General features: G+C 36.2%; 1 protein-coding gene across 3 annotated transcripts in view; it reads right to left on the minus strand.

The window, feature by feature from the left end:
- Nucleotides 1–13,214: 13,214 nt before the first annotated feature.
- Nucleotides 13,215–20,990, minus strand: part of LIPK (lipase family member K) — a 36,520-nt gene continuing 28,744 nt past the window's right edge. For all 3 annotated transcript variants that reach the window (XM_090278008.1, XM_090278009.1, XM_090278007.1), the window contains 3 exons: nucleotides 19,175–19,246; nucleotides 16,904–16,975; nucleotides 13,215–14,071 (listed from right to left, as the gene is read on the minus strand). In XM_090278008.1, coding sequence (XP_090134134.1) covers nucleotides 13,838–14,071; nucleotides 16,904–16,975; nucleotides 19,175–19,246 — 378 coding nt within the window. In that variant the 3' untranslated portion in view covers nucleotides 13,215–13,837. The remainder of the gene's footprint in view (nucleotides 14,072–16,903; nucleotides 16,976–19,174; nucleotides 19,247–20,990) is intronic.

The raw sequence follows: 20,990 nt of genomic DNA on the forward strand, positions 1-20,990 counted from the left end.
GGCCATACCATCCAATGGGAGGGAACTTATACCATCCATTCCTTCGAGCAGGTTTACCTACTTAAGTACTTACTTAATGTGCAGAATTTATGTATGGTATTTGCTAGAGCTCATTTTGTATTCGAATTTCCATAGGAGGTGTATTCAAATCGAGATTCTTAAAAAAAAAAAAAAACACCACCAACAACAACAAAAACACTTGCAGAACACTCAGCCAGCAATTCAAGTTGGATCTAGTTTTAAATTGTCTCATCAACTAGCAAAGACAAATAAATAATGATTAGAATGTGTAGAGGTAACAATAGCTCTTCTGATCTATGCTTCTGTTTCTTTCCAGAGTTAATTTTCTGTTTTGTGAAGTTACTGTTAAATCACCTTCAAATCTCCCCAGCACTTCTGAAAATGGGAAAGTGGTTTTTAGCATCACAGTACCTGGCTTCCTTGAACGCAGGGACCCTCTTTTCATCCCTGTCCCTACTGCTCCAGGCCCAGGGTCAGGCATCTAATGCTCACTGGATAGTGTGTCCATCTGTCTGTCCCATAGAACATGCTGGTATTGCTAGCAGGTTGGAAGGTGGTTTCGAGGCTAAGATCACAGAATATGGAATTGTTCCACAAATACAGACTTGCTGAGAAGAGAGGGTTCATCCATAGCAGCACCTTCATGAAAAATGAATTGACTATAGGAGGATCCAAGATGCTGGCAGAGTAAATGGATGTCACACTCACTTCCTCTCAGGACCAAACTGAAAGTACAACAAAAATATAGAACATTCAAGTTACCTACAGCGGAGCTCCCATAAGACTGTCAGCTGATTTCCAAAAAAAGACTTTGCAGGCTAGAAGGGATTGGCAAGAAATATTCAAACTCATGAAAAGCAGGTAACTACAGCCAAGATTTGCCCTGGCTGGTTTAGCTCAGTGGATTGAGCGTCGGCCTGCGAGCTAAGTGTCGCTGGCTCGATCTTCCAGTCAGGGCACATCAGAGAAGGAAAACTCTGAGTCCAAAAAACCTCCGCTGCCTTGCGGCATACCTCTTCAGGGGAAAGGCTAAGGGAGTAAACCCGACAGAAAATCCGGAGCCGGAGTCCCTAAGGCGGTTTGATGTTGTAGTCAACACCGGCAACTCCTGCGGCGCACCTGAAGCCAAGCTGTATCGACTCCATCTTTCCCTTGGACCCTTCAGCTGCGAAGAGAGGGGGGGGTCTGCTGCATGGGCAACAGCAGACCCTCCATATTACCCTGCCCAGGCTCTGTAGCTTCAGCGTCATCGCAAGATGTCGATTCAACACGGGAGGAGACAGATACTACCATGTCACTCCCGAGTCAGACTGCACAGCCATTCTCGGCGGTGCAGATAGACTCTTAAGAAGCTACACCATCGTCTCTCGAGACGGACGGCTGCCGACGACGACCTTGGTTTTATTTGTCTCCCAAACATCATCAACAACAAAACTATTTGTTGTGTGAATGAATAAGTGAATGAATGAATGACTGTGTGAATGACTGAGGAATACTAATGCTATGCTATGAGCTTGGCTATAAATTCTAATGTATCTCTGCTCTTATGTATGTTTCAAACATTTCTTAACATTTTTATATAGTAAATCTAATAGAAGAAAGTAAGTTCATAAAAAAAATCAGTCTTGTTTTGTTTTTGTATTAAACCGTAATAAGTCTATTACTCATATATTGCATTTTACAGTGATACAATAAAAAATTACTACTCAACAATAGCTTTTTCTGCCGTTTAGCCTTCTAATTATCGCAACGTGATGACTACTATGGCACAATCTGATCTTTCACACTTTATATTCTCTCATATTGCCGTATGTTAAAAAAGTTTATAAATGAAGATTTTTTTTCTAAAAATAATTATATTTCTTAGGCAATAATAATCTTATTCTTGATTGTCTATACCAGTGCTGCCCAATAAAAATGTAATGTAAACTATATATATAAAATTTAATTTTCTTATAGCCACATTTTATAAAAATGTACAGAAACAGGTAAAATCAATTTTTTATTATATTTAATTTAAACCAATAAATCCAAAATATCATAATTTCAACATGTCACCAATATTATTATTGACAGACTTTTTTTTCACTAAGTCTTCAAAATGTGATGATTATGTTACATTTTAGCATATCTGCATCAGGACCAATCACAGTATAAGTGCTTGATAGCCACATATGACTAGTGGCTATACTATCAATCTTGTGCTTGTTTTTTTCTAAAATTTTTAAAAACCAGATTCTTTATTTTTTTATATAATACTCACCCCAGAGACATAATTTTTATCATATATTTGACCTGAATTGAATATCTGCCTACCAAACTTCCTACTATCTGAACCATCAAACATATCTTTTAAAGTGATTGGCCTCTGATCCTCAACTAAGCTTTGAGTACTGACTGCTGTCTAGCAAAAAAGACCTGTGCACAAATATTTTGGCTACAATACTTTGTCAAAAGTACAATTTGCATCAATGATCTTAAGGTCAGAAAATTTAGGACAGTTTGTCATATTGACTCTATTTCAACAACAAATGTCAACCTATTATTTTTAAAAGTTTTTACTAATGATTTAAAATGTACTGATAGATAAAATGTCACCAAAATTATGCTAACATTTAAAATCATTTACAAGTTTGACAGTCTCCTGGATCTAAATCTGCTGAGTATTTGTTGAATAAGCACTTACATAGCAACTTTCTTGAGAGGTTTTCCTTGGAGACCATGCATTTCAGCAAAAATTCACCACTTTTCCCTAGGAGTCCTTAATGTAGCCCATGGTTAGCTTTGTGGTTTCAAATAGTTTAGGCCTTCATCTCTAACTAGATTCCAGGCAGCAATCTTCTAACTAGATTTCCTGCACCCATCTAATTCATTCTCCACAGTGCAAATATTATCATTGCTTTAAGTCACACATCTGACCTGATTGTATTTTAAGCACTCTTAATATTAAAACTCTTTAATGGCTTGGCATTCAAAATTCTGTGAGTGGTTAGGGAGACCTACAAACCAAAGCTCAGCCTGCCCTTTAAGGTCAATACTCCCTGTCTCTCTATGATTCTTTAATTCTCGTCAGTAAGCCAGCTCCTTGCCACTTGAGCTATTGCCCTGCCTGTAATACCTGGAAGATTTTACAGATCTCAGCCACAATTTCATTTCCTCAGAAAAAAACTTCCCTGTCCACCCTGGATGAGGGTGCACTTCATATTGGTGGATTAAGCACAATTTTAATGAAAGATTTAATTATGTGAGTAAGCAGCTGTAGAGTATCTGCCTTTCTCATTAGTCTAAAAGTTCCATTTGGCCAGGAACAATATTCTACCTTATTACTCTTTGTGTCATAAATGCCCAGCTAGTTCATAGAGATACAATATTATAGGATAAAGATTAAGAGGTTGGTATTTAATTTAAGATTTCAAAGTTTAGAGAATTGATATTTTGAGGCAAGTTGCCCAATATTTTACTTCCCTGATCTATAAAGAAAGGATACAAATGGTACCATTTTATTTAAGCTGTTGTGAAGCTTAAATGTAAAGTGCTTAGACTTATTTTCTTACAGAAAAGGCTCAGTGCACTTGAATAATTGTACAGGTAATGGTTTCTGTCAAATCATATATTTCCCTTGTGTTTTTTAAATTACATTTTATTGACCATGCTATTACAGTTGTCCCAATTTTATCCCTTTGGCCCTCTCCACCCAACAACCCACCGCTCCCTCAGGCAATCCTCTCCCCACCATCGTTCATGTCCATGGGTCATGCATATAAGATCTTTGGTTACTCCATTTCTTTTACTGTATTTTACAACACCATGGCTATTCTGTGACTACCTATTTATACTTCATAATCCCCTCACCTCTTCACCCATTACCCCACATGCCCTTCCCATGTGGCAACCATCAAAACACTCTCTGTATCCATAATTCTGTCTCTGTTCTTCTTGTTTGCTTAGTTTGTTTTAAAGATTCAATTGTTGATAGAAATGTATTTATTGCCATTTTATTGTTCATAGTTTTGATCTTCTTCTTCTTCAATAAGTCCCTTTAACATTTCTTAAAATAATGGTTTGGTGATGATGAACTCCTTTAGTTTTTTCTTGTCTGGGAAGCTATTTATCTGCCCTTCTATTCTAAATGATAGTTTTGCTGGGTAGAACAATCTTGGTTCTAGGTCCTTGGTTTTCATGACTGAATATTTCTTGCCAATCCCTTTTAGCCTACAAAGTCTTATGGGAACTTCCCTAGAATCCTTGCACACCAAGGAACATTTTCACACTAAAACTTCCTATGTTTTTTGTTACAGAGAAAGAATCCATTAGCTTGGCATAAAAATGGACATAGTTCTTTTGACAGCTATAGGTCTTAATACCAATTATAAACATGTTTTTAGTGTATGCTTTGTAGCTTGTAAATTTCAGTTATGTGACTCAGCATGTGTTAAGTGCGGTCATTTCTGGGACACTAAGAAGGCTGAATATCAGGTTATGACAGTCTGATACGCCATAGTCCCCAGAAGTGCCTCCCTGTGAAGCCTTTTGGTGCCCTGCCAGTCAGCCTTCTCCTACCAAGGCTCAGATCTCATTCAGTTTTCTCCCCTTCATATTTATACCTTCTTATTTATGTCAAGAAATCCTTTAGAAATGAGTCTTAGCCAAATATATATTAATTATGTTTTAAAAGTACCCCAGTTTCCACAGGACCCGGTCAAGTGCTTAGAGGATATAGAGGACACTCTCAGCTATTTAACAACTATTTATTAATCACTGACTCTGTGCCTGGGTCATTGTGGGTGCAACCATAAATAAGACAGACAGATCTACTGCCATGAGACAGCTGCTCTCCCACTCAAGTTCATTTGTAAATCAGATAAACTCCACATTCTCTGACTATTTTTTTTCTGTTTGTAGACACCCCAAGGCTTCTCTTACCTCTCATGTACATATGATTATATCCATATGTAGATCACAACCTTGACAGCATATGAAAGTGCTCTTGAGAATTAGAGTAACAAGCTAGTTATTTGCTATTTGACCATGGGTATATTAATTATTTTTGGAACTTAACTTCTTCATATGTAAAGTGGGTTTACTAATATTTAACTCATCAACTACTGTGAAGATAATGTGCTGTACTTGGCACTCAAAAACTAAGAAAAACAAACAAAAACTCATAGACATAGACAATAGTATCATAGTTACCAGAGGAAAGAGGGGTGGGGATGGCAGTAAAGGTTTGTAAAGGGAATCAAATATATGGTGATGAAAGAAGACTTAACTTTGGGTAGTGGGCACACAATGCAATATCAAGATGATGTGTCATAGAATTATACACTTGAAACCTATATAATCTTATTAAATAATGTCACCCCAATAAATTTAATTAAAATAATAAATAGATTAATCTCCCATCTCCATGCATGCACTCAATACCTGGTCTCCTTCTCTCTCCATAGCAGGTGGTATAGCATTGGATAAAACATTAGAGATTATTTAATTAATAGTGCAAAAAATGGAGAATAATTGATTGACAAATACAATTATGCTGGCAATATTACATCATGAAAGGTAATATAGCATCAAGGTTAGTTAGCATGATGGTCCCAGTAGTGAGACAGCTTTGGATTCATTTTCTTTGCCCCTCAAAAAAGTGTCTCCACCACTTCAGAAAGTTACTAACTTTTCAAACATCCAGTTTTCTTATCTGTAAAATGGGAAAACATGGAGTCCAATTTTAGGGGTATTATTAGAATTAAGCAAGAAGAAACTGTACAGAAGCATTTAACATAGTACCTGGCAAGTATTAAATGTTTCAAAATAATAGGTAAAAATTTCTATTAATGTTTTAAGTTAAATATTAATATATCCAAGTCTAAAGAGGGCAAGGAAATAGAGTATGACTTTATATATGTCATTTAATGTCTTAGTATACACTTAATTCCTATGTAAATTAAACATTCTACTTTTCTATGTAGGATTTTGGTCATGATTAAAAATATTAAGCCTTTATCTTTACATAACACTTTATAAATAATAATACTTATCAACTCCTTTCTATGTAACTGGAATTGTCTTAAATTTTTAAATTCATTATCTCACAACAACCCAATTATCTCCATTTTACAGATAAAAAATGTGGATTGAAGTGATAATTTTTTTATGAATATGAATATTATAATGGATCTTGGAATCAACCCTAAACAACTCGGACTTCAAGGCCCATGTTTGAGTGCTGTCATATACAAATGTGCTTCATAAATATCTTTGATCTTTAAGACAGTATATGTGGTAGGCAGGAATGAATGCCTCCATTTTGTGGAAAAGGAAATTGCTAGAATTAACGATAAGGAACTATTCTAGGGTCACACAGCTAATAATTAGTGGAGCTGGCTTTGGAACTTTCATTGTTTAGCACTAACATCATGATCTCATATTACCTCTCAGTCTATAAGAGGGAAGGTATTTATACCTGTGAAAGCACTGTAAAATGAACATGCCATGCCATAGAAATGAGAGCAACTTTTTGTTACAATGGTCTTTATAAATATAGATAGTACCCATGATATTCTTAAAAGGAAGGGTTTAGAGAGAGCTGGTTTTCATTTCACTAAACCAATGTATCCATCTGATATCATGTTGATGAGCAGGATACAACACTTGCAATCAACACTTTTAAAGGGACTGGGTCAATGGAACCTAAAAATGTGAAAATGTTCAGCCTCATGTGTGAAATCCCAGCTATGAAAATAAAGGAATAAAATAAACTTAACCAAGGAGGTAAAAGACCTGCACTCAGAAAACTACAGAACACTGAAGAAAGAAATTAAGGAAGATACAAATAAATGGAAGTGTATACCATGTTCATGGATGGGAAGAATCAACATCATTAAAATGTCTATACTACCCAAAGCAATTTATAGATTCAATGCAATCCTTATTAAAATACATATTTCAAGACCTAGAACAAATATTCTTAAAATTTATATGGAACAAAAAAAGACCCCTAATAGCCACAGAAATATTGAGGAAGAAGAACATAGTAGGAAGAATCACAATACCCATATCAAACTATACTGCAAAGCCGCTGTGATCAAAACAGCCTGGTACTGGCATAAGAACAAACATATAGGTCAATGGAACAGAATAGAGAGCCCAGAAATAAACCCAGGTCTATATGGTCAACTAATATTTAACAAAAGGGAAAGGCACATCAAATGGAATGAAAAAAGCCTCTTCAACAAATGGTGCTGGGAGAACTGGACAGAGACGTGCAAAAAAAAAAAAAAAAAAAAAATGAATCTAGACCACCAACTTACAATACACACCAGAATAAACTCAAGATGGATTAAAGACTTACATGTAAGCTGTGACAGCATAAAAGTCCTAGAGGAAAACATAGGTAGGAAAATTTCAGATATCCCATGTAGCAATAGTTTCACTGATATATTTCCTATGTCAATGGAAATGAAGGAAAGAATAAACAAATGGGACTACATCAGCAAGATGAAAAGGGAACCAACTATATGAGAAAACATATTTGCCAATGTTACCTCAGACAAGGAATTCATCTCCAAAATATATAATGAACTTATACATCTCAACACCAAGAAGACAGATAATCAAATTAAAAAATGGGCAAAGGACTGAAAAAAACACTTCTCTAAAGAGGACATACAGAGAGATCATAGGCACATGAAAGAATGTCATCACTAGTCATCAGAGAGATGCAAATTAAAACCACAGTGAGATACCACTTCACACTGGTCAGAATGGCCATCATCAACAAATCAACAAACAACAAATGTTGGCGAGAATGTGGAGAAAAGGGAACCCTACTGCACTGTTGGTGGGAACGCAGACTGGTGCAGCCACTGTGGAAACAGTATGGAATTTCCTCAAAAAACTAAAAATGGAACTGCCTTTTGATCCAGCGATTCCACTGCTAGGATTATACCTAAAAAATCCTGAAACATTAATCAAAAGAATGTCTGCACCCTTATGTTCATAGCAGCACTCTTTACAATAGCCAAGTGCTGCAAATAGTCTAAGTGCCCATCTATAGATGAATGGATCAAAAAACTGTGGTACATTTACACAATGGAATACTATGCAGCAGAAAGAAAGAAGGAACTCCTACCATTTGTGACAAAGTGGAGAGAATTATGCTTAATGAAATAAGCCAGGCAACAAAAGAAAAATTCCATATAATATCACCTGATACAGGAAACCAATGAACAACACAAACAAATGAGCAAAATTGAACCAGAGGCATGTAAACAAGGAGCGGACTAACAGTGACTGAGGGGGAGGGGGAGAGGGTAAAGGGGGGAAAGAAGGGGAAGGATCTAGTTAAGGAACTAGTATAAATGATCCATTGACATGGACAACAGGGTGGGGATTGACTGTGGGAGAAGGGGAGGCAGGGTGTGGGGGAAGAAATGGGGGAAAAATGGAACAACTGTAATAGAAAAACAATAAATAAATTAAAATTTAAAAAAAGAAAATAAGGAAAGAGCCTGTTCTTATAAAAGTTATACAGGATAGTGACTTTTCAAATTTTATTTATTTTTAAATTGATTTTATTGGGGTTACATTTGTTAATAAAATTATATAAGTTTCAGTTCTATGATTCTGTAATGCATTATCAAGTCTCCTTCCATCACCATTTATACCTCCTATGCCCTCTTCCACCTTCCCCTCAACCCTTCCATTCCCTCTGGAAATCACCAACTTGTTATCTGTCTGTGAGGGTTTTTTCTTAATCTTTTCACCTTTTTTACCCCACGCCCCAATTCTCCCCTCTGATAGCTGTCAATCCATTCTCTATCTATGAGTCTGTTTCTATTTTGTTTGTTAGTTTATTTTGTTCATTAGGTTTCTGATTCTAATTAATATAGAAGGGAGGATTGTTCTGTTGCGGCTTGTGTTATTCTCCAATATTGCAGGGCAGGGCTTCATTGAAAGGAATTACACTGAGAAGGGTCAAGAGGAGGATGCTTAGCTGCTACCTTAAAGTGGTGCAGCTATGCAAAGGCCATCACAACACTCTTGTCAACAGATTTGTCAGATGAATACCAACCAAGCTGTCAACCTAGTTTTGACTCAGAACTTGGGGAGCCTGCTTTACATACTTCCGTACACTACTATTCTGCCCTGGTATTGCCCATTTCATCCCCAGCACTTATTGCTGGTGTAGTCACACCCTCTCTGTGGCTCTGGTGACAGGGGTTTTGCTCTAGTCTATTTACTTTAACTCCATATCAAATTCTGATCTTGCTCACTGTATAGAGACCCAAGAATCCTCTAAAAAGCAGACAATTTCCTGACTGGACTATCTTATCCTGGACTTCTTATTGGGAGACAAAACAAGAAAGTTTTAGAGCCTAGGATTTGGATGTGGAAAACTCTGGGATCAAGACCCAGATTTGCTTCTAATTCCTAAATATTTGACCTGAGCTTGTATTTAACTTTTCTGAGCCTCAGTGGTCTTCTACAAAATAAGTGTAGTACCTTTATCACAAAGCTATGGACAGGGACAAATGACTTAGGTCATATATTTAATAAAAGTTAAATAAGTTAATAAGTGCACAATAAGTGCTAAATGACGTTCATTATTTTAATTACTATCCTCACTGGGTTGAAAGTTACCATTATTATTTTGAGCTCAATATAAAAATTATAACAGTTAGAACCATGTTTTTTCTTTCATCCCTTATCTCTAATCTCTAACATATAAGAAATGAAGGGTAAAAATTTTAAATTAATAACATAATTTTGAGTTGTTCAGAAACCTCTTTGGCAGGGGCTACAAAGACTATCACTAAAGAGATTTCCTACACCCATGTCCTGCACAAAGTGGGCTCATGATTAAACTGAAAAACAATGGTTCCATGTAAAAGCTTTCTCCCTTCTAGAAGCTCCTGGTGTTCAGAATCCTGAACAAGTAACACAAAATCAAACTAAAATTATTTCATTGATTGATACAATTGATGAAAGTGATTTGAGATTCCTACTGAAAAGAAATTATAAACTAAGAAAATGTTTTTAAAATATAGCAAGAAAAACAAGAATATCCTACCTGATTAAGAAATGCAATGTTGTGACTTAATTATAATTCCATTCAGTTTAAGGCAAACATTGTGAAAAAATCCTGTCAATGAGATGCAAAGATGTGTGGGAAGACTCAAGTACACAAATCTCTTTTGAATAAAAGCTATACATCTGGCTAAGGAAGCAGAGGCAAAATGTAACTGGAAAAGCAGCTAAGGTCAAATTATGGGACACTTGGAAAGAGAGGGGAGTCAGGGTTTGATGGAGTAAAATAAAAGTAGAGCATTATCATAGATTCTACTCTAATGGTATTTCTTGGTTAAAACACCCTTTAAAAAAGTAATAGGGAAGATGGAACAGTGAAAACTCTTGTAATTAAAGACATTAAGGAAGAAGCAATAAAGCATTTGCAGAGAAAATTTAATGTTGTAGAAATGTTACATTTGACTAGCATTCTGAAAATACAGTTCTAATCTTATCTTACTCAGTAATTTAAACACCTTGGGTAAGTCACTTAAATTCTCCATGGCTGTGCTTATTTATATCTAAATTCAGATGGTTGGATTCCATCAGTTTCCTGCAACATATATACTTACATACAGTAAGATAGACAGTTTCAGATGGAACATAAAAAACTTAAAATTTTTAAGTTATATATTATTATTTTTTATTATTTTTACAACTACATTCTTAAATTTAAACTTATCCTGGCTACACATTAGCAGAATTATATGATTTTATAAATCTTGACTTTTGCTTCTAATCATGAGATAATAACAGGGTTTAGAATAATCATCCTACCACCACAATTAGAAAATTGGAACCAAAGTAATAAATATTTTTCAGACATTGGTGAACAGGCAGCACTGTGATCACTAAGAGGATGAAGACAATAATTGAACCTTATGAAACCCTTAGCTTTCTGCCTACCAGCAATTTCTACATTGCAGCAAAGATAGAGGAACCCAAAGAAAGCTGAGCGGTCTGGCTGACAGAAAGAGACAGACTAGAATTCAGAAAGAATAGGGACAGTAAAAGATATAGGCCAGAGTCACAAAGAAAAAGGAGCAATAAAGCAAAAGAGCTCCTGAAATATGAAGATTCATCTCCCTGAGCCTTTGGCTGAATAATACACAAGATGTCCAAAAGACCTAAAAAATTTCTAGAGATAAAGAATACAGTGTCAAAAAAAAAAAAAAAAAAAAAAAACAGAAACAAAAACGAAAACACCAAACTTAGTTACAGCAGATTAGACAGTGAATGTGAAGCCATAGGAAGAGAAAGTATCTCAAAGCACACAGAGAAAAACACTGGGGTAAAAAACACAGCTTCAGTAGCTTGTGAGTCAATTGCATGTGGTCTAACATATATGTGATAAGAGGCCCAGAAAAAGTAAAGCACAAAAAATATTTAAAGAAATCATGGACAAAATTTTTCCTAATTTGATAAAACTCTATATGCACAGATGCAAGAAGCCTGTAAAGTTCCAAGTAAAATACACACAAAAACACAAGGTTGATCCAAATCAAACTGCTGAAAGTTATTGATAAAAATAATATTTAAAAGCAAGAAAAAATGTACATTAACTACAAAGAACTAGAGATACAATATCATATACTTATCAGAAACTACACATTCCAAAGTCAATGGACAATATTTTTAAAGCACTGGAAGTTAATAACAACAAAATATGAAGCAGGTCAATCTAAAAGTCTGTTGTCAGAAAAAAATATCTTTCAGAAATGAAGGCAAAATAATAATAACTCACCAATCAGCCCAGCTAGAAATTCTGGGAGCCTCTCAAACCTTTTCTAAGGATGTGCACATTCCCCTCTTCTTTGCCCTCCCTCCTGGAGGAGAGGTCTCACAGTTGTTACCTTTTTTCCATCATCACTAATCATCGGGGAAATGCAAATCAAAATCACAACAAGATACGACCTCATGTCTGTTATGATGGCTATTATCAAAGAAACAAAAGACAACAAGTGTTGTTGAGGATGTGGAAAAATTGGAAATTTTATACCTTATTGGTGGGAATACAAAATGGTGCAGTTGCTATGGAAATCAGTATGGAGGTTTCTCAAAAAACTAAAAATAGAACTACCATGTGATTCAGCAATCCCACGTCTGTGTATATATCCAAAAGAATTAAAATCAATAATCATAGGAATGGGGATCATTTGGAGGGTTATCAGCTGGGAGAGGGAAGGGGGAGAAATGGGGAAATGGTGCAGGGATTAAGAAGCTAATTGGTTGGTACAAAATAGACAGGGGAAAGTTAAGAATAATATAGGAAAGGGTGAAGCCAAAAAAAAGGAAAAAAGGCAAAAGGTTTATTTGTTTTGAAAAGAAACCAGAGCATTTTAAAAAAAGGGAAAAAAAGTTAAAATCGAGACCTTGAAAATATATGTCATTCCCACATTATTCACAATAGCCAAGGTATGGGAGCAACCTAAATGTTCATTGATGAACAAATGGATCAGAAAAATACAGTATGTACATACATTGGAATACTATTCACCCTTAAAGAAGATATCCTGTGATGTGAAACAACATAGATGAACCTAAGGACATTATACTTAGTGAAATAATCCAGATACAAAAGGACAAATGATGCATGATTCATGTATATAAAGTATATAAAATAGAAATAGTCAAACTTGTAGGTGCAAAGGGTAGAATTGTGGCTGCTAGGGATGGGGGAGGAGGAAAGGGAGAGTTGTTGGTCAACAGGTATAAAGTTTCAGTCACGCAAGAAGAAAAGTTCTGGAGGTCTTCTGTACAACATAGTACCTGTAGTTAACAATACTGTATTATACACTTAAAAACCAATTAAGAGGATAGACCTCATGTTAAATGTCCTAACCACAATAAAAAAAAAAAAAATGAAGAAATGAAGGCAAAAATAAAGATTTTGTTTTCAGACAAACACTGAATTGATCACTAGCAGATCTGCAAAATGCAATATTCCAGGAAGTTCTTCAGGCCAAAGGAAATAAGACAAATGGAAATAAGGGCAGGGTCTCTCAAGCTACTAACCAAAGAGTCAAAAATAATAATAGTAACAATAACAATAACAACAATAATAACATTATCATTAATTGCAGTAGTGGTTTACTATTGCTGATGACAAATTAGCACAAACTTAGCAGTTTACAACAATATATATTTATTATTTCACTGTTTCTGTGGGTCAGTACTCAGAGCATGGCATAGCTAAGTCCTCATTCAAGGTCTCACCAGGCTGCAACCCAAGTGTTGGCCAGACTGCTTTCTCAACTGGAGGCTTTCCTGGGAAAAAATGGGCTTCGAAGCTCATTCCAGTTTTAGACAGAATTCACTTCCTCATAGCTGTATGGCTGAGAATCCCAACTCTTTGCTGGTTATTGGCTGGAGGCCACCAGCAGATCCTAGAAGTGACACATCATTACTTTCTATGTGGGTTTCCTCAACATATCTGCTTACTTCATCAAGCCAGCAAGGGGAATCCTTGTTCCAGTCTGCTAAGATGGCATGTTATATAACATAAAGTAATCAGGGAGTGACAATCTAGCACCTTTGCCATAAGCATAATCTAATCACGGGTGTGACAGCCCATCACCTTTCCCAATTCTAGAAGCAAGTCTCAGGTGCCTTCCTAATTCAAGGAGTGTGAACTACACAAATGCATGGACACGAGGAGGTCAAAGTCATTGGAAGGGTTGCCTTTGGGTCTGTGTGCCACATTATTATCATGAAAACTTGCTTGCTTAGAAAAAGGTAAGTGTATTTAACTTCAGAAACATTCCTCCATCATTCTAATTAGGTCTTGGTAAATTTCCTGGGGTGCGTCCTGTCCCAGGTAAAAATCCACATGATTGTAGTGTGGAATAAACTTGTAATAAATGAGTCTGGTAATTTGAGGGACTAGATTTTCAGTGTCCTCAGGATCAGCCACGCGGTCCTGTCCACCACTCCACATTGCTGTTGGAACTTCCATCTCAGTGATGTTGTACAAGGGAGGTGTAAGCTAAATACAATGGAAGAGACAGAGAGAAAGAAAAAACGCTTTCATGGAAAACCACAGTACAGAACTAACATTATCAGCTTTTAAGCATGTTCTTTAAATGTTAAAAATATGCAATTAGGATTCATTTAATGATATGTAAACATTAAATCTTAAATTTACTTAAAACACTTTAGGGCAATAATATGAACTGTGAATTTAAAAAGATAATCATTGTATTTCTGATTTGAAAGGAGACTTGAGAAAAGGGTCTCTTATTTTTATGGGACATCATCTTTCTAGTAGCACTTGGACTGGAAGTGTGTTCTTTCAAACAAAATATTGGATAGGATAAATATAAATACCCTCCATATATGCAGAAACCTGGGCTCAGGGGAGTTATTGACATTTGAGCAGACTCTTCCGGTAGCATTGAGACCAATACATAAAAACAGACATTTGAAATATGATGTTAGAAAGCCAGCCTGTTACAGAGTGGTGATTCAACAAATTCCACTCTCCCAGTTCCAGAGTGGTCGGGGCTGACCTGCCCTGGCCAATTAGTTTTTCATTCATCTGGCCACAGTGGTTGTATGAGAGATGATTAAAACTCTGTTCGGGTTCTCTCCAGAACTTTTTGCCAGAACTATTTTTTTAAATATTGCTTTTTTTCTTTGAGGCTGCCATTGAAAGAACTATATGACTAGATACATCTAGTCATCATCCTACTACTTTTATATTGGAAAGAGCTTAAAAATGGAGACAGTATATGGAAGCAGAGTTGAGAGAGAAAGAGAGACAGAGACAGGGACAGAGAGAGAAAGAGAGAGACCCCTGGATGACAGAGTTTAAGTTCCTGGCTATTGTGAGTTTACCACCATACTTTTTTAGTACAGTAAAGTAGTATATATATTTTAACCTAAAACAGAGTTTGTTTCTGCTACTTGCAACTGAAAGTCTTATGCTATCGTATGCTATCATATGATATAGACTAAATTGTTTTCCACCCTATGCCAAATTCATATGTTGAAACCCTACCCCAGAATGTGATTATGTTTGGAGATAAGGCTATTAGGAGATGATTAAGTTAGATGAGGTCATAAAGGTTGGGCCCTAATCCAATAGGATTGGTGGCCTTATAAGAAGGGGAAGAGCACATGCCAAGGAAAGGCCCTGTGAGCCCACAGCGAGAAGGAGGCGCTCTGCCAGCCAAAGAGAGCCCTCACTGGAACCTGACCATGCAGCCACTCCGGTTTTGGACTTCCAACTTCCAAAATTGTGAGAAATAAATTTCTATTGTTTAAGCCACTCAGTCTAAGATATTTTTTAATGACAGCCTAAGAAGATTAATATACCATAGTTAACTTTTGGCAGCAAAATTAGGAAGAAATGGTAATATGGACAAAGATGCAGATCCTTAGGAAACTGTGACCTTCGAGAACTAGAAATATGCCTGAGGGAGACTCGACTTGGTGACTGTGCACCCTGCATTCTCCTTGCAGGATGATATTCAGGCAGAGCACACTGGTATAGCCATTCCAGATGTTACTTCCTATTGATGGGTTAGTGTTTGAATCTTTATATTACTGCATATTTAAAGCACATCACCCCTACCCATAACACTGGGAGGCATTGGACCTGAGCTTAGGACCAAGTGGTAAATGAGAATATACGTAGTTCTACAAAGGCAATGTGAAGAGCAGAGAAGGAAATGAGTGCAGATTAGCACTGACCAGTAGTGCATGCAGGGGAGGAGGGACTCAGGAAAGCTTGGTGCAGGGGCCTAGATGGAAAGTGCAACTGATGAAAGAAGACACAAGTTTTTTTCTGACTCCGTGTTTTTTTTCGGTAGAATAACACAAATGCAAAGATAGAGAGAGATAAAGAATATATAACAACACAAGACAAGAGAGGCAGCAACAAATATTAGCAAGCTTTAGGACACAAAGAGGATCTGAGAAGCCCCTGAAATCAGAATACCTTTACTGCAATGATTTAATACCATGCCTAGGGTGAATGGGGAGCCTAGAAAGATTGCAAAGAAAAATGAGTATTAAGATTAGGATCTAAGTGATACATGGTGTCTTTTGGCCAAGAATTGTTTTTACTGACTACTTGTTTAATATAAGTTCAGTTATCAGAAAAGTCAAAATCTCTATTAAATTTCCTTTTTTACTCGAAAGAGATAACACATTTTTCTCTTTAATATGAAAATTTTGTTCCAAAACTTTTCATAAACAACGTCAAGAAACATCTCAATGTACCATTCTCTGGCAGCTAGCACTGATTCTTCCTAAAGGTGATATTTCTGTCTGGTGTGTCTTTAATGATCCTGTATAGTAGTAAACAACTTTCCAATGAACTAATAAGACAGCCTTGGTTCATTTTATGAGAGATGAATAAGAAGTCAGGAAATATGCTCTAGAAACAGAAATTATGTATTTTTACTTTTCTCTTTAATATATGATCTTAAATGCTGAGAGTTTCTATAGAAACCCCTGGGTCATATTTTGATTCTTTACTAGCTAAATAATTTTGAGAATTTACCTAACCTCTCTGAGCTTTGCAAGGTCTTAGTGAAGATCAAAAGTAATGATATAGCACATGGTAAGAAGCCAATAGGTAACATCTGATCTATATAAAACAGCTGGCATAGTTTGAATGAGACATAGTAAGCGTTTAATGAGTGGATGCTATACAGGGTGGTGCAAAAGTAGTTTTACAGTTGTTCCTAGGAAAAATAATACAAGAATAAACTCTGTGTGTCGCAGACTCACAACTGTAAACCTACTTTTGCCTAACCTGTATTGATTGGCTCATTTGCAGTAATGCAACCGATGACTATTATTATTGTACCTGGTGAAAGTGCTTCATGTTCTGATCAGGGTTCCCCCAATCAAAAGCTTGGAACAGACCTGAATTAACAGCCTATTATAAAAGAATAAACACATTAAAATGATATTTAAAAAATCATACAATTAAAGACAGTAAACAAGAAATATACAGAGAAGAATGACATTATGTCCCACTCTTGAACACGTGTGCTAAAATTCAATAAAGATTATTAAGCCAAGTAGTAAAAATGATAAAAATTGGTACTAAATATGAAACATTGTCAAGCTTTTATCCTCCCTTATACTTTTTCAATGAAAATTATCAGAAATGCCTTTAAAATGTTACAATAGAGTACACAGAAAAGTTTTAAAAGATACTGAATTGAATGACTCTTAAATATCTTGGCTTAAAAAAATACATGAATATATCACCACTTACACATCTCTTACGTTAAAAAATGACTGCCATTATTATTAAATAACTTTAAACTTTATTATCCTTTTTGGGTGGTCTGGGGTATTATAATGATACTCTGCTCTTAAACAGTTTTGTTACTATTGAAAGGAATTTATTCCCAGAATGCCTTCAGTGCTTCCTGTGGGAAGTGTGGCTCACTGCATCTGTCTCCTCTCTGCTGGGCCAAACATCCTACCATATTATGAGTAATGTGGCCACAGGAGGCATGTTTGAGACACCATGCATGTCCCTTTTTGTATTTTAGTTTTAGACTTCAGATATTAGAATTGAAACATTCATACATCCATTGGTTGTTTTTTCTGTTATTTGCCACACATGCCTATTTGAAGAGGTAGATAATTTTTACCTTTATCTCAAGCTCTTCATTAAATTACTACTCTTAAGAGTTTTTCTTAACTTGACTCTTGGGTATTTTTTTTATATTCATTGATTTAAACTTGATTTTTAGTTTTAAATGATTCCCATCAGATTTACATTGACAGAGGCAGCAGCCTTCTGTTATTGGAATTCTGGAAGTTTTCAACAATGTGAAGCAAATTGAGTGTACTAGTTACGAACATGGATTATTGCATCAAACAGACCTAGGTTTGAACTAGGCTTAAAAAATATTGAATCTGTGGTCCAAGAAAAGATATTTATCTTTTCTAAACCTGTTTTCTCAACTGTGAAATAGGAGTTACAATGGCATGCTTCTCATGGGTTGTAAAGAGTAAATACAGCAATAAAAATGTGTAGCACCTAGATATGCTCAACAAATCTTTTTTACTAATATGACTACCATCTTCCTCATCCTTGCCTTAGCTGTCTGTACAACTTATGACCAAATATTTTATAACCCCACCTTTATTTCTATCTCGAAGAGGACTTTCTGTCAGAGCAAAGTGCTCTGTAAGAGGAGTCATCTGTGAGATGTGTAAGGGATTGGCTATGACATTTGTAGAATGGGGATATTAATATCTTTATTTAAAGATTGTTATGAGAATGAATTCAATGATAATAAATCATGTATAGAAATGACAAAAGAACACATAGTAGGTGCTCAATAAACATGAAATTGAAGTTGTATAAGCCTGGAAGGCCATGCCCATCAGAGTCTGTCTGTCTCCTCACCAGTAGAACATCTTTTGTCCTGTACAAACTTGAAGGCTTATTTCAGAAATCTTCCACTAGTGTTTCAGGTTGTCTATAACAGTGATTCTAAACTTTAAGGCAAGAAACAAATGCATCAGCATGTAGATTAAAAAGAAAATTCCTAGAGATCTTACTTGGCTCAGAAAACTATGCTAATCGAATTTGACTTATCTTCAAGTTTGTCAAATATTGAGTAACATAGTAACACACACATATAGAAAAAACTTAAACTGAGGGTAAAAAAAGACACCATTAATCTATATTAATCCCTCCCTAATATTTAATTTGCTCCAATTAAAGCGCCATATTCTGAAATGGCCCATATGCCAAATTAAGGATGAGATCTTTCCAGAATAACCTATATCATGTTTATAAAGTTCTATTAGAACTGGTGATTTTCCAGAAGAGGAAATACAAGTTTTTTCTAGAAAAGGCAGGTTGAAGAAATCTAAGGATCAGAATTCAGTCAGAATATCTGGGAATCAGGCCGACTCCAGACACTGGGGACATGAAAACTAGAAGGGAGTAACTAGAAGGAAATCAACACATGTTGATGCTAATTCTAGAAACATCTGCTGGGCAGTGACAGGTGCCTGCAAACCCCTGTAGTGAGCCATCTGGGAGTGCTCCCTGGGGATCTTGCATAGATATGTGGGCATCATATCAGAAACAAGAAGCACGTACCTGGGACCAGTGTAGCATATTCTGAACAGATGTTCCTGCTGGACTCTGTGCCAAATAAACATCCAAGCGACTCTGCACAGTAAAGAGATTGTCTCATCCAGAGGCCAATCATATAATCACATCACAAGGATCTGAATACTTTTTCTGTAGTTTTTCTTTTTGCAAATAAACATATAGCATAACCTCTGAGGACATATTAACCAAAGCAGCCCATCTTTAAGAAGTTTCCCTTCCCTTCGTTCTATTTTATTTTATTTATTTTTAGAAAGATGGGAAAGGAGAGAGAAAGAGAGGGAGAGAAACACCAATGTGTGGTTGCTGCTAACGCTTCCACTGGGGATCGAACCGGCGGCCCTTTGTTCTCAGGTAAGCCCTCAATCCACTGAGCCACATCAGCCAGGGCCCTTAGTTCTGTTCTTCTGTCCTGAGCAGTGTCTTAATAAAGCCCACAGAGGGCATCCCACTGGTCAGAGGTAGAAAATAATACATGTTTCTTTCCAGTCTCGTCTTGGAGAGGTCCAAGGGGACAAGAACTCATGAGGTAAATGCCCCATTGACTCTCTTCTTCACCCTGTATTATGTCCCAAGGGACATTCCACAAAAGTTATTCATTGGAAAACATTGAGAACAGATCTGAATGTTCCTATTTGTTTTCTGAATTTTAAAATGTGGTAAATATTCCATAGAGCTCTTTGAAAGTTTGTAGGTCATAATCCATCCAATATTTTAATCTCTATTAACATTTAAATTTATTCTGGATTTCTTAAAAAACCTTGATTTTTTTTTTCATATTTTCAATTGCATTCTGGTTTTTTTAGTATAAAAAAGAGTTATTTTCCCACCAAAGTAAACATCAGAAACATATTGGAGCTCTAAAAAAAATACAGCTACTTCCCTTACTGCCCTGGCTCATGTGGCACAGTGAATTGAGCACCAGCCTGCAAACTGAAGGGTCATGGGTTCGATTCCTGGTTGGGGTACATGCCTGGGTTGTGGGCAGGTCCCCAGCTGGAGGCGTGGGAGAGGCAACCAATCAATGTGTCTCTCACACATTGCTGTTTCTCTCCCTCTCTTTGTCCGCCCCTTTCCCTCTCTCTAAAACTAAATAAATAAAATCTTTTTAAAACATTAAAAAATATAGCTACTTATGAGCTACCCAAAGCTGTGATCAATATTAAAATCTCTAGGGCTGAGTCCTGGATATATGTAATTTTTCAAAGTTCTACAAATGCTCTACTTAGGTATCCCTGGTTATACTCTACTAAATTTTCTTGCAGGCATTGTAATATTCCATAATCCAGCCCTCAACAGTGAGAATTAAAGGCAATCTGACTACATAAATGTAAAATGAGGGCCACAAATTTATGTTCAAGTGTGTCATTTTGTGAAGTATTTCTTTAGCAAACTCTTAAACCATGTGGAGAGGGTGATTTTGAAATTATCTCAACTCAGTTTGCTTAAAGGTCTTTTTACTTACCTTTACCTCCATAAAATGCTTTGGTCTAAGTGATAGGCAAGCATAGTTTTCCTAGTAAATTCAGAAAGTGAGAAAGAATTGCGAAAAGCAGTGGCTAAGGCATGGTTTCCATAGACAAGCTTTTAAATCTTGCTTGAATGCATGGAAAATATTAATCAATGCTTTCCACTGCCAGAGAGCTAGAAGTCTCTGTGCAGAATCTGTGACATATGTAGAAATTAACTTCAGCTTTGTCTCTGGTTTCATACATATCTCCTCCCTAGGGGAGTAAACTATAACTTCCTCTCTTCCCTCTTCCCACTCTTTGGGTCAGTTAGTGGTAACTGAAAAATAGAAGAT

The sequence above is a fragment of the Furipterus horrens genome, unplaced genomic scaffold (assembly GCF_987537825.1).
Source record: "Furipterus horrens unplaced genomic scaffold, mFurHor1.1.pri manual_scaffold_5, whole genome shotgun sequence".
Taxonomy (NCBI): domain Eukaryota; kingdom Metazoa; phylum Chordata; class Mammalia; order Chiroptera; family Furipteridae; genus Furipterus; species Furipterus horrens.